Source organism: Capra hircus, chromosome 17 (genome assembly GCF_001704415.2).
Source record: "Capra hircus breed San Clemente chromosome 17, ASM170441v1, whole genome shotgun sequence".
In the NCBI taxonomy this organism is placed as follows: domain Eukaryota; kingdom Metazoa; phylum Chordata; class Mammalia; order Artiodactyla; family Bovidae; genus Capra; species Capra hircus.
This window is the reverse complement of record NC_030824.1, coordinates 9,075,137-9,095,854: the sequence shown is the minus strand read 5'-3', so window position 1 is coordinate 9,095,854 and position 20,718 is coordinate 9,075,137. Positions and strand designations below refer to the sequence as shown.

Genomic DNA, 20,718 nt, shown 5'->3' with positions numbered 1-20,718 from the left:
GCCCCCAGCCCTCCCCAGTCAGCCCAGAGCTGCAGCCACCTGTCAGTTTCCCCTAACTCTGAGGAGGCAGAAAAGCCGCATCTTGACTGGCCCTCTCTGAGAAGGCGCGCCTTCCCTCGTTTGGCAGAGCTGACTCCAGGCGCCCTGGTTTGCCTGCACTCTCCAAAGAGTGCGGAGCAGAAGGAACCACACGACTCAGCTGAACTCCAAGTACAAAGTTTATTTCTATTACAAGAATGTTAATAGTAACAGTAATAGTAAAATAAAAAGAGGGGAGGGGGCTCTGATTCTTGGTTTTCAGAGCTAACCACGAGTTTAGGCTTCAGTCCTGATTAAGGCAGAACCCAGCATGGCTCTGGAGGGCACAGGGAGCCCCTGGCCTTCTCCATCAGAAGGCAGTGAAGACAAAGAAGCCGTGCTCCCCTCAGAAACAGAAGGCAGTGATGCCAGATGCCAAAGAAGCAGATTAAAACAAAGCCCGTAGTCCACTCACCTGAAACTCATCTCCAAAAGCCTTGTTCCTAACACATACTACAACTGGCCTGAACACTTTACCAAAGCTCCTCCACGCACCCCAGAGTCCAAATTCTAGAGTGGGGATGGGCAGGACACACGAGACGTTACCCCCAAGGTCCCAAATCAGGCCAGCACAGGAAGAGCATCACCTCACTGGTGGGACCAGCTTTCCAGAACCTTCCCTCTTTCCCACCAGGACCCCACAGCACCATGAAGCGACGGTGACAGTTTGTGAAAAGATGAAGCCCTGGTGGGGCGAAGGGCCCTAACGTACATTTCTGTGCTGTCAAAGGCAGCAGCTAAAGCTGAAACATTCTCAACAGCCTCCCTGCCAACCCTCCCTCAAACCCCCAAACTCCCACAGCACAATCTCAAAAGACACAAAATGGCCATAACCTAGAAAACGTTAAAATCTGAAAGGTCGCCCCTGCCCACAGAGCCCAAGGGGCAGGGCTGCACCGTGACAAGTCGTGCGGAGAAGATGGAGCCAGCGCGCGAGTTCTCTGTGGACACTTGTTACTCCTCCTCTTCTTCCTCCTCTGCATCCCCAGCTCCCTGCTGCTTGGGGGGTTTTGCCTGATGGACAACAGAACAAAACAAGGTTTACGTAGAAAGAAAGAAGGACGATCCTCCTGAAGAGCGCCAGAATGCCAGGCTTCTATGAAGCCACCTCCTCAAGAGCCAGAGAGGGGTCCTTCAGCTGCCATCAGCCTGAGGCCCAGCAGCTTCTCTGACTTCAAGGACCACACCAGCCCACCCCCCGGAGTCCTCACTGAGCTTTACGGGCTGGACCCCTCTCACCTTTGCAGTTCTGCTGCGGTAGCTGGCAGCTGTGGGGGTGACCCGGGGGTTCCTGCCACCTTCACTCCTACCGCTGAAAGAAAAGGATTGGAAACTCATTCCTGAGATGCCCCTGAGCCAAAGTCAGGAAACTCAGGACAGAAACAGCTGGAGACAGACTAAAGCAGCTCTCCAAAAGATAAAACTAATGAATAAAAACCACAAAGGGACTTTCTGGGTGGCTCTGTGGAAGTCGCCTACCAATGCAGGAAGACGCGGGTTCTATCCCTGGTCCAGGAAGATCCCACATGCCTCAGAGCAACTAAGCCAGTGCACCACAACTACCAAGCCCGGGAGACACAACTACTGAGCCCATGCACCACAACCACTGCAGCCTGCGCTCCTAGAGCTTGTGCTCCTTTAACGAGACGCCACTGCAGTGAGAAGCCCATGCACCGCAGCCAGAGAATGGCTCCTGCTCACTGCAACTAGAGAAACGCCTGTGCAGCAATGAAGACCCAGCACAGCCGAAAATAAATAAAAAACCACAGCGAGCAAAAGGACATTATGAATCAGGCCACGACACAAGCAAAATCCACGCTTCCATTCTCCTGAGTTACCCCCAAGCTCTCCTCCCAAGCAATGTTTCTTACCTTGCTCCGTATCTCCCTGAAGGCCCACGGGGGAAAGAGGGCACAAGGTTTTCTGGGTAGAGACTCCGAGCAGGGTAAGCCGCTGGGACGTGGCCAGGAGCCAGAGCCCCGTTATGGCTGTTTCGACTGCGCCCCCGGACACCCTGGCTGTCTAAGTTGTTGAGCTTCAGAGCACGAGGAGGGCTTGGCTGGCACCCAGGCCTGGGGCCTGATGTGGACGCTGACAGGCGGTTAGGAGGAACTGTCGTATTGTTAGGGGGTCGGCTAGAGGGGATAGGGTAGGCAGGCCCTTTAGCCGTTTCCTGCTTGAGATCATCCATGTAACCAGAAGACAAGTCTCCTGAGAACAGAAAAGAGCACCAGCTTCAGGGGAAAGGCTGCTCTTAGTGCTGGATTTGGGGCAAGAACAAAAGATCCTGGGTAAAAGATGTCTGCCTCGTCCCTAAAGGATACTGAGACCCGTGTCTGCAGGACGGGGTTGAGAATATTAACCCACACTGTACACTTACCACCTAAGTCCTCACCAACTAGTCAACAGCAGTGCATAAGCAAACTTTGACAAATCACTTCTAACTGGCTTTGGGTTTCTAATAGTGACTGGGTTTCAAAAACAGTTTACTTGCCTAGTCTCAAGACTATAAGAATACTGAGGATAATTTTGATCACCCTACTCTAGGTGAGCATACTTCAACTAGAAGCAGGGGCCCAGGGCAGCCACGGTAAGGTGTGAAAATTACCTCCCAGTCATCCACTAAGTGTACTGACAGGGACCGGCAGCTGAGTAAGCATTGATGCTAAGCATATCTCATGGCTGTCCCCAAAGCAGCCGAGTCTGACCCGGGACCACAACTAGCCCCAAGGGAGTCCTCAGTGAACTTGTACTGAGCTTGCTAATTCAGGGTGCAGGTAAACCCCGTTAGAGTAGCTGATGAGAAGTGCAGCCCTGGCACAGCCCTGGCCCATACCCTGGTGTCGGACACGCCTCTTGGGCAGTTCTGATGAGGTCTCTCGAGGCTGGAGATCCTGGCTAGGGATTCCCTCCGACACGTGGTTGTTTGCTGTGGCTGGGCGTTGGTCACACTGGTCCTGACAAGAAAAACCAGAATTAGTACCCAGTCATTCCTATGAGATGAAGCACTGGGAGGAAAGGAACACCGGGCTGGCGGAAAACACCCTTTGGTGGGTAGGAGGGTGGCAGGGTGGTGTCGATGGGACAGGATGACTTTGACAACCACCGAGAGGAAGGGCCTGGGAGCAAGAGGAAGCGATCTGGAACAGAGCAGTCGCTCCTACTAGCACTGCCTGATCAGGGAGATCAGGAGGCACTCTGATCTGCGCAGGGATGAAGGAAGGCGGATCCTGGGAGCCCAGGAAGGTCTGCCTACACTGTGACCACGGAATGCTGGCACCACTGCTTATTTTGTGGTCTCCTCTAGGGGACAATAGCAGTTAACTTATCTACTGCTTGACCCAAAGGCATAAGTGTGACTTCAGAAATGAAACGTGTGGTGTTCTAGCAACAGCTCTGTGGCATCAATTACACAAACGCCTCTGAAATACCTTCAGTGTTCACTCCCATAACAAACAAGACTGGGCAGAAAACATATCTTCCACTAAGACACTGGAATCCCAGACTGGGAAAGCTGAAAGAGGACTTCAGATCATCCAGTCTAATTCCCTCATTCACAGGCATCCCCTGTGAGGGGCTGGGACCCATTGGAGGTCAACCATTAGGGCAAAGTTAGAATCAGCTTCCAGATTCCTGGAATGCCAAGATACAAATGCTGCCCCAACAGGAAGAACACACATGGTCAAGAGCAGAAACTGTTAGGGACCTGAGGGGGACTCCTCTAAACTCTCTGGCAAGCCCTCCATACCTGCTTACCTGGCTCCCGCAGCTGCAGCTCGTGATACAACGGTTTCCACTGCCAGAAGGCAGGGAAAGTCCAAAGGCCGGAGCTACTGTGTACCTCAGCTCACAAAAGAGGACACGGCCAGTAGCCAGATCAGGTATGCATGCAACTTCAAGGCCAGAGAGGCCTTCTCGGCTCTGAAGGCCTCAGGTTCACTCCCACAGGATGAAGGGGACAAGACAAGTGCCCGGCTCTTCGGGGACTCTCACCTGGTGATGGAACAGCACCTCCTCTTCCAGCTGGACCCCACAGAATTCACACGGGATGACAACGCTTTCCTCCACGGGAGGAGAGCTGCTGAAGCCCATCAAAGACTCAAACTGGTCACTTGCAGACTGTCGCATCAGCTTCTGGAAGATAACATCAGGGTCCTCCACCCCTTGGGGGGAAGTACTGCCCACACTGAGCGGAGGTAAGGCACATGAAGGGTTACAGCTTGTCTGTCTCAAAAAACACAGGTTAAAACAAAACAAAGGGGAAAAAAAAACAAAAACAGAAGTTAAGGAACAAACTAAATTCCAAAAATATTTTCAGGAAGTCACAACATTTTCATAATGCTTATTAATATTTGGGAAAAGGACTAAAAAGGGTCAGGAGAACACATATGAAACACTCACTCTGCTTTTACTTTAAACATTTCTGTACTGTTTTAATTTTTTTAAGTGTGTTTTTATGTGATTATTTTCTCTAAATTAATTTGAAAAGCTTCAAGATTCTTTCCACAGACATACAGTAAGAGAGGCCCATATATTCTTTGTTATCCCTGTGAATGGATTTTCTTATGTTGCTCCCAAACCATATACTAGATGTATTCAAATGCTGTATTGTTCCACACATAGGGGAATGCGTGTTCCACCCAGAGCACAGGGACCACTTACTAGCCGTGGAAGTACCAGACTAGGTCAAACCAAATCAGAGTAAGAAGGTTGAGAGGGAAAGGCGCTCCCTCCCGCATCGGAGCCACTCTTCCAGCACAAAGGCTATTCTCTAATCCTTCCTAAATAGCACAGGAACTTTCAGTCATTCAAAAACTACCTGACAGCTTTCATACACCACGTATTAAGAGATTCAGAAACCAAGAAAACCCAGAACCTGTCCTCTAGGAACTCCACCTAGTGGTACCGACCAACGGGGTCAGCAGGCCACCCTACAGGGTGAGGGTGACGGGCTGAGAGAGAGATGGGCGCAGGACGTCTGGGGAGCACACTGATGGGCCCTCTGGCCTAGCTTTCAGAGCACTCCCCAGGATACTTTCCTGAGAGTCGTGTCTGAACCAAGTGTGTGAGCGAGGGGTCTGTGTGGCTGGGTGTGTTAAGGAGATGGGTAAAAGGCCACACATGTCCAGGCAGAAAAAGTAAAGTGCAAAACAGACCCCTAGCCCTCCCAGGAACTGCAGGGACTTCAGCAGGGCTCCTGTAAATCAAACATGGCATGAGATGAGAGCTGATTACAAGATGGTCTCAAGAAATGTACAGTATCTCCACAGACTGGAGGCAGCAACTAGGCCTGCTGGCATGAATGTTACTTTGCCCAGAGAGAATGAGGCCGAATTCTCACACCCACATGTGAGGCACACACAATTACTACTGGATTTTCCCTGGCAGTTCAGTAGTTAGGACTCCATGCTTTCACTAGTGGCCAAGGGTGCCGTTCATTCCCTAGTTGGGGAACTAAGATCCCACATGCTGTGCAGCACGGGCCAAAAAACCAAAATACTAAAAAAAAGAAAAAGAAAAAACACAATTGCTCCTCTCATCACAAGAGTTATATCAGTTTGCTCAAGATTTCACATGTTCTGTAACACCAATATGGCCTGCACACGTTCTTCCTTAAAGCTTAAAGCCCTCAAGGAACTCACAACCCACCTGATGGTCAATCAGCAGTTCCTCTGGGTAGAGCTCCTCACAAAATTCACAAGGCAACATGGTCTCGTCAACTGCACCTAGGTATCAGGCCACACAGACTCAAAGTGAAAACCACAACCTTTTATACCCCTTAGGAGGGGTCGACAGGAAAATTTGATTTCCTTAAAACTATTAAATATGAAGACAAAATATATTTTCAGACCCAAACAGTCTTTATAATCAACAGATACTTGCAGTAGAACTTATAAAGAATGTACCTCAGGAAGAAATGTATCCTAAAAGGAAATTTAAAGAAACAAGGAAGCAAGGGTGAGCAAAGAAAATGGTGAACACATAATACACAAAATGATAAATATGAGTATATAAACAAGAAAACTCTACATCAGGGTGTTAAAAGGAAAGCAACAGAGAACACTAACATCCATCAGTGGCGTTTAAGTCATAAAGGGATGATCCACATTCTAAGCTTACTGTGTCAACCAAGAGAAGTGTGAGGAGGTGGACTAAATTTAGACTTTACTAAGTTAAATAAGTATGTTGAAATTTCCAGGGCAACTACTACAAGAACTACAAGAGAATATAAATTCCAAACCATTCATTCACGCAGGATCCTGCGTGAATGAAACATGCAAACAAAGAACAAAGTCAATAAGGCAATCTAAGAAATGAGCAAGAAAGGAGAAAGTAAACGACACTGAATCCAGAGTCTTCATTTGTCACAACTGCGCTATTAAAATGTTCCTTTCTTCACCAATCTAAATCCTCAGGTCCGAGCCCTGGTTGGGGAACTAAGATCTCACACGCCATGCAGCTTGGCCAAAGAAAAAGAAAGACTCAAACTTAAATATCTGGATCCAGGACCAATTCCTATTCTAAATCAACAAAATGTTCAAAGTTAATCCTACTGTCTCAAATGGCTTACAGTGACATGAAGAAAAACCACAACTGAGAGCTGCCTAATTTTCAGGTCTCTAAAATCTTATAAGTTGAGCATTTTAAATATGACATGCCTTTCTCAAACATAATGTTCTCTAAACAAGAGACCCAAAGGGTGATTCACTGCTGATAATCCAACTTTTATTTTTAAAAACTTAGTTTGAATCCAATGATACTAAAAAAAAAAAAAGAACCGGTTTTAAATGGGGGTGAGGGACCAAAGTTCTCTACAGACGAAGGACAACTAATAAATAAAGACCAGAGGAAACATAAAAATCACCATTTTACACCTGCCATAATAACACTGGATTCACGCAAGAAACATCAATGAATTCTAAAACTGCTGGATAGGACTATGAGTATCCTGTCCCCCGGCAATCTAGAAACAGCACCCTACACACAGCTAATACGAAGCAAAAAGGCTACCTGCACAGTGGATGTATCTGACAGACTCCACTCTGACACACAGGACAGACTGACGTCTTGAGAAAGACACAGCATGGCCGGTATGGCACTCCTGCCAAAACTGTAACATGAACTTACACGTGGGAAAAGAATCAGACACATCTTCATTGAGAAAAGAGGAGTCTACAAAACAGCAGGCCTGGACTCCTCAAAAATGCCGAAAGAAAGGAAAGAGGAGGAGGGGCGCTTCCCTAGTGGCACAGTGACTGAGAATTCACCCACCAGTACAGGGGAGACAGGTTTGATCCCCGGTCCAGGAAGATCCCACATGCCGCTGAGCAAGTAAACCCGTGCGCCACAACTACTGAGGCCCATGCACCACAGCAAGAGCAGCTCCCACTGAGAGACGCCCACACGCCACCACCACAGTCGCCCCTGCTCGCTGCAACCAGAGAAAGCCCACACGCGGCAGCAAAGACCCAGCACAGCCACAACCAGATACGTTCTTTAAAAAGAGCAAGAGGGTAGGAAGCCAGACTAAAAGAACCTAGAAAGAACTAAATGTATAATGCATAATCCTGGATTTCAAAACAAAATTAAAAAGCTCTCAAGGACACTATGTATAAGTAAGGGACTTTCCTGAAAGTGATATTTGTATTGTGTTCACATAGGAGAATGCCCTTGTTCTAAAGAAATACATCTTATGACCATTTAGGGATAAAATGTTATGTCAGCAACTTATTCTCAAATGGCTCAGGGGGAAAGAAATATAAAGATAAGTGGAAATACTAAAATTGATGAATATAAATGAGGGGCATATATTAATAGATAGTCGCTGTACTTACTATTCTTGACAATTTTTTAAAAAGAGAGTTGAGAAAAGCAAATAAATGAAATTAAAAAAACAAATTCTATCTCATGAAAAACTTGCAATCTTATATGAATGTGACATAGAGACAGAGGCTAGTGCAGAATAAACAAACACACCCCTGATGTCATTCAGCGTGCTGGGACCTTCACGGGACTGGTCTGCCTCATATATGACCCTCCAGAGGTCCTGCTCTGCCAAGGTGGGGGCCTGGCCTTCATTCTGCAGACTGAGGGCCAACATGAAGTCCAAATTTGCACTGTCTTCACCACGTTCTTTGGGGGTCTGCCGGCTTCTATTCCTTTCCTGCCTTTCTTGTTCTTCCACTGAGGGGGGAAAAAGAAACAACAACTAGTATTTAAGAAATGTTAGATGCTCCCATCCCTTAGTTCAAGTCCAGGCCTAGCAAATATTCAAGGTTTTCAGGAATCTGTGCAGGAACAAAAGAGGCCCAGCCCTACAGTGCTCACAGGAATCCAAACATTAAGACTGCCATGATAAAAGGCTCAATTATTATTCTAATTGTTTTATTAGTTAGTATAAATAAGCTGTAACTATGAAACAGGCACTGTGCTAAGCATTTTACATGTATTTTCTATTCAGGCAGTAAAAAGTCCGCCTGTAATGTGGGAGACCAGGGTTCAATCCCTGGGTCGGGAAGATCCCCTGGAAAAGGGCATGGCAACCCAACTCCAGTATTCTTGCCTGGAAAATCCCATGGACCAAGGAACCGGTGGGCTACAGTCCATGGGATCACAAAAAGTCGGACACAACTCAGTGACTAACACACTTTCTGCATGACAGCAGAACGGTTTAAAGCATGAGGTCAGACAGCCTGAATTCAAACCCCAGCTCTACCACTTACCTACGTTCAGAAAACTGTTGCGAGAACTAAATGAATTAACCCAAGTAAAGCACTCTGTAAATGCCTTTAGGCACACAAGGGTACACTCAGTAATGTCAGCTATGAACAGCACTGTCACCCAACAATAATCCAATAGCAAAGAGGTTCTATAGGAAAGTTAAGTATTCTTCCTCATGTTACAGTCAGGTTTCTATAATTAAGATCTATCTGGTTCCAAAGCCCTGTTCCCATTTGCCCAGATCCTGATACCATTCCAGGTTTCTACTCCCAGACACAACTCACATAGATTATTCTGAATTGGAAACTGGGCTGTCATGCTCCTTTGGTTGGTGGTTCTACTTTGGAAAAGGTCTGATTCAAAGGCTCTCAGGGGCCTTCGAGGGAGCCTCATGGGTGAGTCCAGAGCCTCAATCTGTCTGAGCTGGGACGCAATCCAGATCCCATCTGGACCCCAAGATTCATCATACGCATTAGGTGGCATGGCAGCCTCGACTCTCTTCTCCTCCACATCTCTCCCACACACTTCAGGGTGAGTCTTCAGATCTTTCACCAGGACATTGCGCCCACAGGTGCCACATAACTCCGTCCGGGCACCACAGTAATCTTCATGGTCCTTCAGTTTGAGAACAGAAAGTTCCAGATCACAGTGCTGGCAAAGGGCAAGCCGTAGAGGACACTCAGTCTCCTGTAAAACAGAATAATGAGGCAGTTAATATTCCTAAGAGAGGTCATGCTGTTGCATAGGGCAAGGAAAGCAAAAAGTATTTACAAAAATATTCTCTTCCAGCCCTAGCTTTGCCTGCCATGGTTTTCTATGTATTTAAGAGTCACAGCTTCCCTCTTTGTCCTGCCACCAGATTCTACAAAGGGAAACAAAATCTTATGAGGAAACTATTCACTACTTACAGCCACCCTATCGTCATCTCGTGTACACGTTACACAGGAACCCAAAATCAGCCAGCAAAGTCCAGGGGCAAACAGCAAAAGCAGAGCAATTCCCGTATGCTTGTCAAAGCTCCCCCAGACCAATTTCCCCTTAGTACTCTGATTTAAGTACCTGGCAACGAGGAAAAGTGATTGTCCTTTAAAAAGACCCTGACTTTTCTAATCTGCACATTTGTATGTAGCACTGGCTTTTTTTGTTGTTGTTCTTTAAAATATTTATTTATTCATTTATTTATTTGGCTACACCAGGTCTTTGTTGCCACACACAGGATCTTTAGTTGCTACATATGGGATCTAGTTCCCTGACCAGGGATCGAACCTGGGCACCCTACATTGGGAGTGGAGTCTTAGCCACTGGACCACCAGGAAAGTCCCAATATTACCTTTAAACTAACCAAATAAATCAAGAATCATCAACAAAGGGACTTCCCTAGCCTAATAAAATGTAGGTCAAATGCTTAGAAAAAGCAATAAAGAGTGCCAAATTATTTATAAGATGTTTATCTCTGAGCTTTGGGGTCTTGAAGTAGTTGTTTTTATATTTTCCAAGTTTTCTACACTGACTATAATTCACCTTTGAAAATTATAAATTAATAACTTAATAGCTTTTTTCAGGTACATAGAATGAAATGCACAAATCATAAGTACATACCTTAATGAGTTTTTACATATATATACACATTCCTGCATGACCACCAACTAAACAGGTGTTGGGATTTATTAATTGGTGAATATGTTTATGTTCATTCAAAATACACACACACACACACACACACACACACACACACACGGAATTCCCTGGTGGCTCAGACAGTAAAGCGTCTGCCTGCAATTCGGGAGACCTGGGTTCGATTCCTGGGTTGGGAAGATCCCCTGGAGAAGGAAATGGCAACCCACTCCAGTATTCTTGCCTGGAGAATCCCACGGACAGAGGGGCCTGGTGGGCTACAGTCCGTGGGGTTGCAAAGTCACGACTGAGTGACTTCACATATACACACACACACGCACGCGCACACACACACGTACACACACACACGGCTTCCCTGGTGGTCAGGTGGTGGAGAATCGCCCTGCCAGTGCAGAGGACACAGATTCAATCCCTGGTCCAGGAAGATCCCAAGTACCTTAAGGCAACTGAGCCCATGGGCCGCAACTACTGAAGCGGGCACGTCCTAGAGTCTATGCTCCAAAACAGACGCCACGGCAGTGAGGAGCCTGCACACCACAAGAGGGCAGCTCCCACTCCCCACAACTAGAGAAAGCCGGAGTGCAGCAACAAAGACTCAGCACAGCCAAAAATTAATTTTAAAAACCACACTTATCCAACTATGCCCAATTTTATCTCGACTGGAGACCAAATGATACTATGTTCTCTCTTGTCAAATACTGTGAATTTGTTTGGGTGTAAATAGCATGTCACCCAAGCAATCAAGAAGTCAAAATGGAGTTAGAAGAAAGAAGGCAGGCTGTGTGCTTAAGAGGCTGTACCACACTGGCCATCCCAGGCTTGGTTTAGAACCCAGTGAGCCTGCCAATAGTCAAACCCCAGCAGGAAGGACTCGGTTCCAAAGGCTCTGGGGCTTGAGCCTGAGGCACAGCAGCCGTGCAGTCAGATCTGGCAGCAGACAGTCGAAGTCTCAAGTGGGCTCAAACAGGCTTTGAGAGGCAGTGTGCCTGGCGCTGGCAGAGAACAAAGACTCCACAAGCCTGGCTTTCTGCTCTGCAGGCGGCTCTGTAATCTCCCCAGGACTGGCCCCATGGTGATTCCCTTCACGGTACAGGGAAACCAACCTCGTGCTTCTTTAGCTGCCTTTTCTCCAACTTCTTGTTACACTTGCAGGTCACCTAGGGTAGGAAGCAAGAATGAGTAAATGGGCTTTGTGACAACACGCTCACTTGCTGTTACACAACAGCAAGTCTAATCCGCTTCTGAACATCTGAGTGCATGGTGGTTCACCTGACAATGTTCTGTAGCCATGTGCGTCTCCATGTCAGATTTGGGAAATGGTTCCTTGCAGACAGGACACACACCAATGTTCCTTTGACAGTGGATCTCATGGATGGTAAAGTTAAACACAGGAATTTCTTTTTTGCTACAGAAATAGATCAAAGAAAAAGGCAAGAATTACTGATATCTATGCCCAGAGGAATCACAGGGAAATCTGTCTGGTCCAATCTTCAGACTCCATTACTTCTCTTTAGTGAGGACCTAACAAATAAGCTCTGTGACTGTTACTGCCCCTGCTTTCCAAGAATTAACTCCTGGAGGTTTTCAGTCTTTCATGCAACACTGAGTTCTCAGTGCTGTGCACAACCTCTAAAAGCTCAGCCTCACTTTCTAGACGTCAGAGTTCATCACAACCAACAACATGAGGTCAGATGCCATGAGGAGCTAGCTGAGCTAGGCTTTTCCAAAACCATCCATGCTCCAAAGCACAACGATCCACTCTAAGATTATTTTTTTTTAATAAATAAAAAAAACCCACAATATCTACCGTTTACTTTCAGTCTCAGCTACCTTTAATCACATTAGATTTTATGCCACTAAAGTCAAACCAAAAAGGGCAGACGCCAGCTTTGGGACAGTCAGTGGGGAAGGGATCCTGCCCCCTTTATGTCTCACATGTCTTTCAAAGCAGGCTGGACATGAACTGGGAACAAGCTCTCTGGTTGGGTTGGTATAAACTTTACTGCAGAGATGTACCAAAAGGAAATCCTGAATCCCCTCCCCCAGAGTACACATACACTCAAACTAGAGGCACATAACATTCAAAGGCCTTCCTTTTACTCATTCGGTTATGACCATTAGAAATCTCCAGTTTCAGTCTAACTAAAGGAAACATGAAAAGAATGTACCTGTAAGTATGTCACCTAGGATAAATTTTCAGAAAACAAAACACTGAACAGGATAAATACAGACAGTTACACAACAAATCTGTAATAACCTGTTTCACCCCTGAAGCTGAATACTACAGAGACCTTCTCCCACATCAAGCTGCAGATTGTTTCTCTTTTATAGTTTTCATCTTCAGACAGTCTAAGAAACATTTCAAAGTAGGATGACAGGTGTGCCTCCAGCTAGTCATACTCCCAATCTGAAAGACTAAGACACCAAAAAAATATATAAAAATTCATTTTCATCCAAAGGTAGAACCATCAAGGCATGTACCTTGATGTCACTCGTACCCTAGTCATCGAGGCAGCTCTCAAAACAAAACTGGAAGGGGACACAGAGTAACAATCAAGTGTGAGAGATGGGAAGAAAACTCAGACGGATAAGAGGGAAACTACCAACGCTTCGACACCCTTAACGTCTCCTTATTTTACCAAAATTCCCAGCTTTCCAAGGAAATTGTCAGTTTTAAATTAATTCAGCTTAAGTCTTTCAAAACTGAAGACTATTAAAATATATAGTGGAAGGAGCTATAAATCAAAGTTATCATCTAAATCTATTAAACTAATAAATATCAAAATTACTAAATCCTACTATTAAAGATGCTATGAAACTAGTACTCTTAACAGATTGCTGGTGGTAGTATAAAACCACTGCTTTTAAACAGTCTAAAACTTCATTTCTATTTCTAGGACCATTAACAGTTAAAGTGCGTTTAATAAAACAAAGACCCTGTCATTAAATTACTTGTTAAAGACCAGTAATTCCACTCTTGGGATTATGAAGATTTTCATTAGTATCATAAAATGGTAAAAAACTGAAAACCATTAAAAATACCTCAACTATAAGGCAACAGTTAAATACTGTATACCGACAGAGCGCAGGAAGCAAAGCCATATCCTGATTGCAAATCCTGTGTTCACAGATGCCACAAAAAATTAAAGCCAGCAATTACCTCTTACAGTGTTGAGAGTCTAGATTCTTTTTTGGTAATTTTGACAACAATTTTCTTTAAACAGCCAAAGTCAAGAAAGTAAGTGTCTGGCCTTTATTTTACAGGGCTCTTCAGGACACTGTACTGGCACAGAGCATTCATTGTACATGTATAATGCCACTAAAAGCTTTAGGGTTAAAAAATATTAAGGACCATGACATAAAGAAGCAAGAGTCGAAAGCAGCAGTCAGGTAAGATCACAGAGCATTTGCAATGTCACCTTTTGGGAAACCTTGAAAGAAGATAAAAGACAATTGCAATAATTACACAAAATGGTTGCCTGACGGTTTTTTTTAAATTTAGCTGCCAAGGTAGTCCCACCAAAAGTTCTAAAGAGAGACAAAATACTAATATACTTGCCTCCTACCTACAGATAAAATTAAGATGTTTTAAATGAGAACACATTCAATTCTAGATAAAACTGCTAAAAGCCCCAAGGAAGAACTAGCCAAGTTAGAGATGAAATTTCATTTTCCGAGGTTTCCAAAAAATGGAAATTTTATTTTCCAAGGTTTCCAGAAAAGTCCCCAGCAAGCTTCCAAATGACACAGAACCATGCAAAAATAAGAAGTCAAAGTTTTCTAACACTGAAGCTTCTGTTTTTGAGACTCAAACTCTCCCATCAACGGACAAAACAGTAAGAAAAGAGGTAACATGCAAAAAAAAAAAACAAACCAACCACTTTCAATCACAACAAACTATTCTTTTTCCTGGCCCAGGAGGTTTAACTACAGCGCATACTCTGATGAGCACCTTAACTTTTCTTAGGGAACAACAGGAATATGGCTCTAAAGACAGAATTTTAAAACCTGGAATTTATACAGGGCTACTTAGATGGGCGGATTGTGCTGGCTTGGCCAGGTTTCCATGCTAATCTGTCTTTTTTCTTTAAATTGCTTTGGCTTTGAATAACCTTGTTTTCATTAGCTTTCCATTAACTTACCCTTTCTTTTTTTAAAAAAAAGTCCCTTAGCATAGGGACATTTATATACTGTCCTAGGTTTGAGATTCCTTCAAAATGTAGTGGACTGAAAAAATAAGAATCTCTTAATTGATGTTAAAGCCAATATGTCTGTTTCTTTCTCAAAACACAAGGTTTTCTTGTGATTATTTGTATAATTGATTATTACACTTGCATCAAAAACTGTATACATAAAACCTAAACAGAGCTAAAATAGTTTTTTTTTAAAGGTGAAAGGGACAGTGACACAGTACCAAAAAAATACCCTATAAGGCAAGACATTCTCACAGAAATAAAATCTTAATTTTATGCAGGGAAAGAATATTGTGACCAGCAGTTGCTCTGATTGTATCCTAATGCTGCCGAGAAGTTGAGGAGAAAGCAAAAGGCAATAAAAAAAAAAAAGAAAGAAAGAAAAAATGTTATCAGGCTCATCTTTCAACAGCCTCTCCTTCTACCACAATTTGGTAAGTTAAATATAGCACAGGTAGTTCTGCTTTGCTTTTTTCTTTTGCTGTCAGTAAGGGAACTTGGATATCCCTAAAATGCCAAGTTCTTGAGAAAGCCCAACCAGAAAATCAGCTGATTACAAGCTGCACTCCTAAGTTTCATTTCAGCAGAAAAGGAGTTGCTCTTTCTTGTCACTCTTGTCAGTTAAAAACACGAATATAAGAAAGCTTGACATTCAAGTCTGCACCCAGTCCTTCTCCTAACAGTTCTGGAATCATGCGGAACTGCTGAAAGACTTTGACTAAAGTTTTTTTTAAAGCAATGGAACATTCTTCCAGTAAAATCCTTTACAAAAACAGCTGAGCTGTTCTGCTGTACACATAGAGCCAAGTCCACACTAACCCATGATCCCATTCAACCTCAAGACAGCCGCTGCAACCACTCAGGGAGGTCCTTGCAATACACTTTGAAAAACACTGCTCTAGTCCAAACATTTCATTATATTTTTATTATCTTTAAAAAACACATGATATTTTTCAGGAAGACGAAAAACAAATTCCTGAACCTATAGGTCAGAAAAGTGAGGATTCAAAGCAGTCAAGTGACTTGCCAAAAGTCATTAACTAATTCACAGTAGGAACCAGACTCCTAACTCTCATCTCCATCCCATCAGTCTTGTCACTGCTCTGTGCTACCTAAACCAATCACCTTGTGGAATTTCTAAGACAGGCAATTTTATCTAAAATTGTTTTAAAAAAACTTTAATCCCATATATTTGCATGACATGTTATATGGCTCCAATTTTAACCTGCCAACTACTAAACCAACTGTTTACAGAACTGTCCTCATTCCAATAATATTTCTTCGATTTCTTACCAGTTGTCACACAGTCGAGTGTCCTGGTCATTTAGAAATTCAGCCATCTTGAGCTGTTCCTAAAAAAACAACAAAGGAAGAAGTAGGATCTTTCCATTTCATTTCTGTTTTAAGAATGAACACACACACACACACACACACACACACACACACACACAACCAGTGCACAGAAAATGTCACCAAAGCCAGTTCATTTCACTTAATACCTAACACACTTGGGTCTGATTATTTTCATTTTAAAATAACTTGCCTTGCAGGGCTTCCCTGATGGCTCAGTGGTAAAGAATCCGCCTGCCAATGTAGGAGACACGGGTTCGATCCCCAGTCTGGGAAGCTCCCATGTGCCGAGCAATCAAGCCCTTGTGCCACAAGTTCTGAGCTTGTGTTCTACAGCCCGGGAACAGCAACAAGAGAAGCCACCACAGTGAGAAGCCCACACACCACAACCAAAGAGGAGCCCCGCTCTCTGCCAACTAGAGCAAAGCCCACAGAGCAGTGAAAACCAGAACAGCCAAACAGAAACAATTACCAACAAAAAATAAAAGTAATTTGACTTGCAAAAACAGCACAAAGAATTCCCACATATCTCTCACCCAGTACATCATAAATAACCATAGTAAAATTACCAAAGGGCAGGAAACTAACACTAATACAATACTAACAACTAATCTACAATCAGTTAATGTCACAAATCATGCACTAATACCCTTGGGTTCAGGATGCAATCCAGAGTCCAATATTGCATTTATTTGTTATTTCTCCTGAATCATCTTTGATCAGGGATATTTTTTCAGTCATTCTTTTTTTTTTTTTTTGACCGAGCAGCATGCAGGATCTTAGTTCCCCAACTAGGGACCAAACCCTCAAACCCATGCCTCCTGCAGCGGAAGAACGGAGCCCTAACCACTAGACCGCCAGCAATTCCTTCAGTCTTTCATCCTGCATGACCCTGTTAAATCTAGGCTAGTTATGTTGTAGAATATCCTTTAAGTTGAATTTACTTGATGTTTTCCTGTGCTTAATACATTTTTGACAAAAATACCACAGAAGTGATGTTGTGCTCATCTCAGGGCATTATATCAGAAACCACATGATGTCAACAGTCATTATTACAGATGAGGCTAACTTTGATCACTTCACTGAAATAGTGTCTGCCAGATTTTGCCACTATGAAGTCTTTGCGTCTTTCTAAACAAGATGTTAACGCAGAAAGCAAAGTTTGGGCAACTTTAATACCAGTATTTACAATACTCAGATTACCCCTTTCTGTGACGCAAAAATGGTCTAAAATACTGCCTCGTAGTAGGGTTCTTGAATGGTTTACACCTTTCCAAACTAACACTTTTCAAAACACCTACTCCTTCATTCCACATAATTAAGACCGTGTGCTACTTGTACCCTAGTCTAACAATACAAAATAACAAAATATATTGTCCAATCTCTAACACAACAACAATTGAGTGATAGGGGAAAATAAGCAAAGAAACTGACAAGTATTTTGATGTTAAAAGTTAAGTAGACAAATGGAGATTGAATGAAGGGAATCTACTCTAGATAAGGGTGGTCAAGGAAGACATTTCTGAGGACATGACATTTAAAAAAAAAAAAAAAAAGACCTGAAGCACAAGGATCCATGCAGAGGAAGATAAGAGGATGGAACAGAGAAAAACCCACTCAGGCACTGGGCCTAACAGGCAATGAGAGAAAGTACAGGTAGATCTGGAAGAGCATAATGAAAAGGGGGAATGATTCAAGCCTTTATCCTGCAGGAGAGAAAATACTGGATTATTTTCCAGGTTCAGTGATAGACCACAGAAGAGTTTTAAACTAGGAAGTGAGGAGATTAACGACATCCACTCTGATGTGATGTAAACTAGTGACAGGAAGCACCTATCTATGAAAATAAATCATGTTCCCCAAAGGGGTAAGCCTGATAACTTTTCTCAGGGCTGTCTGACTGATCCTAGGCATGCTGTATTCCATCCCACCAAAGCCAGGGTCAGAGCCTCTGAAGAGTCAAGTACCCGGTTCTCTGGCTTCAGGAGGGTTGGGGCGGCACGCAGGGCTCGGAGTTGGTCCCCTCCGAGGGTCAATTCCGCTTCTGCAGTTCAGCAGCTGTGTGCTTTAACCTCTCCGGGCCTTTGGATTCCTCACGCAGAAAGGGTCACTGGGAGGAGTGAAGGAGCGAATGCATGGAAGCGCTTTGGTAGAGGAAGTTTCTTTTAAACCTTAGAAGGAAGCCCCTCTTAGGCGAAAGCCAGGACTCCCAAGGACTTCCTTGTGCCCGAGGTGGGTGGGGACACCACCGCAGGGCCCACACGCCAGGAGGCAGTTTCCCGAGGGGGAGGGGTGATCCCCGATGGGGAGTGGAGAGGGCACCAGCTTCGCCGATCGTAATCGACATTTACCGGCTGTTTACTGATGGCTCAGGCGGTAAAGAATCTGCCTGCACTGCAGGGAGAGCTGGGTTCGATCCCTGTGTTGGACAGATGCCCTGGAGAAGGAAATGGTAACCCACTCCAGTATCCTTGCCTGGAGAATCCCACGGACATAGGGGCCTGATGGGCTGCAGTCTATGGGGTCGCAAAGAGGCGGGCACGACTGAACAACTAACACTACTGATGGCTAAACGCTTTTACGTGGACAGTCTTTTCATCCAGACCACAATCCGACGAGGTGAAAAAGTCATCACCCCCATTTCAGAGACCACGCAAGAGGAAATCCGGGGAAGACAGCTGCTGCACGGTTCTGAGTCCGGGCCTCGAACCAGGTCCGTCCGCCGACAGCCCACGCCAGGCCACCCGCGGCCCCTCTCAGGTTGGCAGCTCTGGACTCGGGCCCCGCCCCGCCCCGCCCGGGGCGCGGTGCCCACCGTGCGCTCCGAACTACGGCCGACTCCCAGCCCCGCGGGGCCAAGGCCTGGAAGGGGCGGTACCGCCGGAGCTGTCGAGGCTCCGCTAAAGAGGAGCAAGGACGGCCTTTCCCACTGGCCAGGACAGACTCCGCGACGCGGGCATCTTTCTTTCTTTTTTTTAACGAGAAATCCCGCGATCCCAGGGGCCCACAAAAGCCCACCCTCGAGATGCCGGCCTCCTCCCAAAACTGGAGCCCGCAGGAGGCTCCCCAGACGCTGGCCACCGCTTCTCTCACCTGGGACGAGACGAGAGACGCCAAGCAAATCCGCTAAGTCGCCGACACTGAGCCTCTACGGTGAGCCACCGCGGCTGAACAACGGCCCCCGAAGCCGCCTCACCACTTCCGACCGTCACGGAGGAGCGCGCCCATTGGCCAGGAGCGGACCCGATTCTCTGTCCATTGGACGGCACTGGTGTCGTTCTCAGAGCCCCTCCTTCTGCGTGCCGATTGGCTCCGCAGGGCTGCGGGGGAGTGTTCCTAGGAGTCCCAACCCCTGCACATCTGGAAGGAGCGGCAGAGACCTGAGCTATGAGCCTAGACCCTGCTGACATGGGCCAATAATATTTGCATGAATAAACTCTGTACAAACATTACTAATATTCCTTATATATCAAGATAACTAACGGCATTTGTTCTCTTGTCATGGGCCATTAATACTTATTAGTCATTCTTGTTGCTATTATAATGCCCTCGTGCCAAGACATCTGCAAGGCTCTGCCCATATTTGAGCACTTGGCTTTATACAGTGAAAGAGCGAGTGCATGACAGGCAGGTTTCAGTTTCAGATTCTCCACTTTCCGCCTGAATAGATTCTCTGAATTCCTCCTCCCTCATGAATTATACATATAAAATAGTTGAATATAGAAGAGAACATATTATTTACAATATAGCAATTCAAAGTAATTATTTTTTTGCAGATTATAATTGCAAGATATTTATGACATAGTGGTAAGCAGAAGCAGGTCACAAAGCATTGTTTATTTATAACAGGATAGAATGCTTAACTTAAATGGATCGTAAATTCTCTGTGATTCCCAAGATATAAAGTTCAAAATCAGGCAAAATTAATCTAAGGTGAGAGAAGTTACTATAACGGTTCCCATTTGGAGGGTATGATCTGCAGGAAAATATGAAAAAGATTTCCAAGTACTGGAAGTGTTCTATAACTTGATCTGCAAAGTGGTAAACACATGTACTAATTAGTAAATGGTCACTAGGCTATACAGTTAGGATTTAAACACTTTTCACTGTATGTTAAAGATAACATACCATTCTGTATCGTCCTGCACCTTGACTATTTTTTTGTAAGACTACACATTCAGTCTTGAAGATCTATTCATTTTTAGCTCCTGTATCTGAAACGTCTTTACACTTTTTCAGCAGTCATTCCGTTCTATGATGTGCCATGGTTTATTGAACCAGTTCCCTGTGGATAGACATTTCGGCTACAAAATGCTTTTTAAAATTTTTATTTTTGTATGGCTATGCTAGGTCTCCATTGCTGCGTGGCTTTTCTCTAGTTGAGGAGAGCAGGGGGCTACTGTCTAGTTGCAGCTGCAATGCCCGGACTTCTCCTTGTTGCTGAGCATGGGCTCTAGGCACGTGGGCCCAGTAGTTTCAGTTCCCAGGCTCTCTAGCACAGGCTCCACAGGTGTGGTGTGGCGCACAGGCTTAGTTGCTCTGCAGCATATGGGATCTTCCCAGATCAGGGATTAAACCCATGTTTCCTGCATTGGCTGGAGGATTCTTTACCACTGAGCCACCAAGGAAGCCCCCAAATGCTATTTTTGAATACACCATAACCCATACCTGAAGTCCACAACTACATCAGCACCAGCCTCATTGATTCGCTCAGCAAATTTATAGAGGGTACCATACGTGC

General features: G+C 44.9%; 1 protein-coding gene across 2 annotated transcripts; it reads right to left on the bottom strand.

Moving 5' to 3' along the window:
• TRAFD1 (TRAF-type zinc finger domain containing 1) lies at window positions 201-19,183 on the bottom strand. 2 transcript variants are annotated; one of them, XM_005691550.3, is made up of 13 exons: window positions 19,071-19,183; window positions 17,945-18,087; window positions 15,921-15,979; window positions 11,704-11,839; window positions 11,538-11,591; window positions 9,084-9,486; window positions 8,056-8,262; window positions 5,728-5,804; window positions 4,072-4,302; window positions 2,915-3,035; window positions 1,950-2,289; window positions 1,318-1,390; window positions 201-1,092 (listed from the first exon to the last, which is right to left on the bottom strand). In XM_005691550.3, exons 3-13 carry the CDS (start codon window positions 15,965-15,967, stop codon window positions 1,033-1,035), a joined length of 1,749 nt encoding a protein of 582 aa, XP_005691607.2. In that variant the 5' UTR covers window positions 15,968-15,979; window positions 17,945-18,087; window positions 19,071-19,183; the 3' UTR covers window positions 201-1,032. The 2 variants fall into 2 exon arrangements, with proteins under 2 accessions (XP_005691607.2, XP_005691606.2); XM_005691549.3 differs by lacking the exon at window positions 17,945-18,087.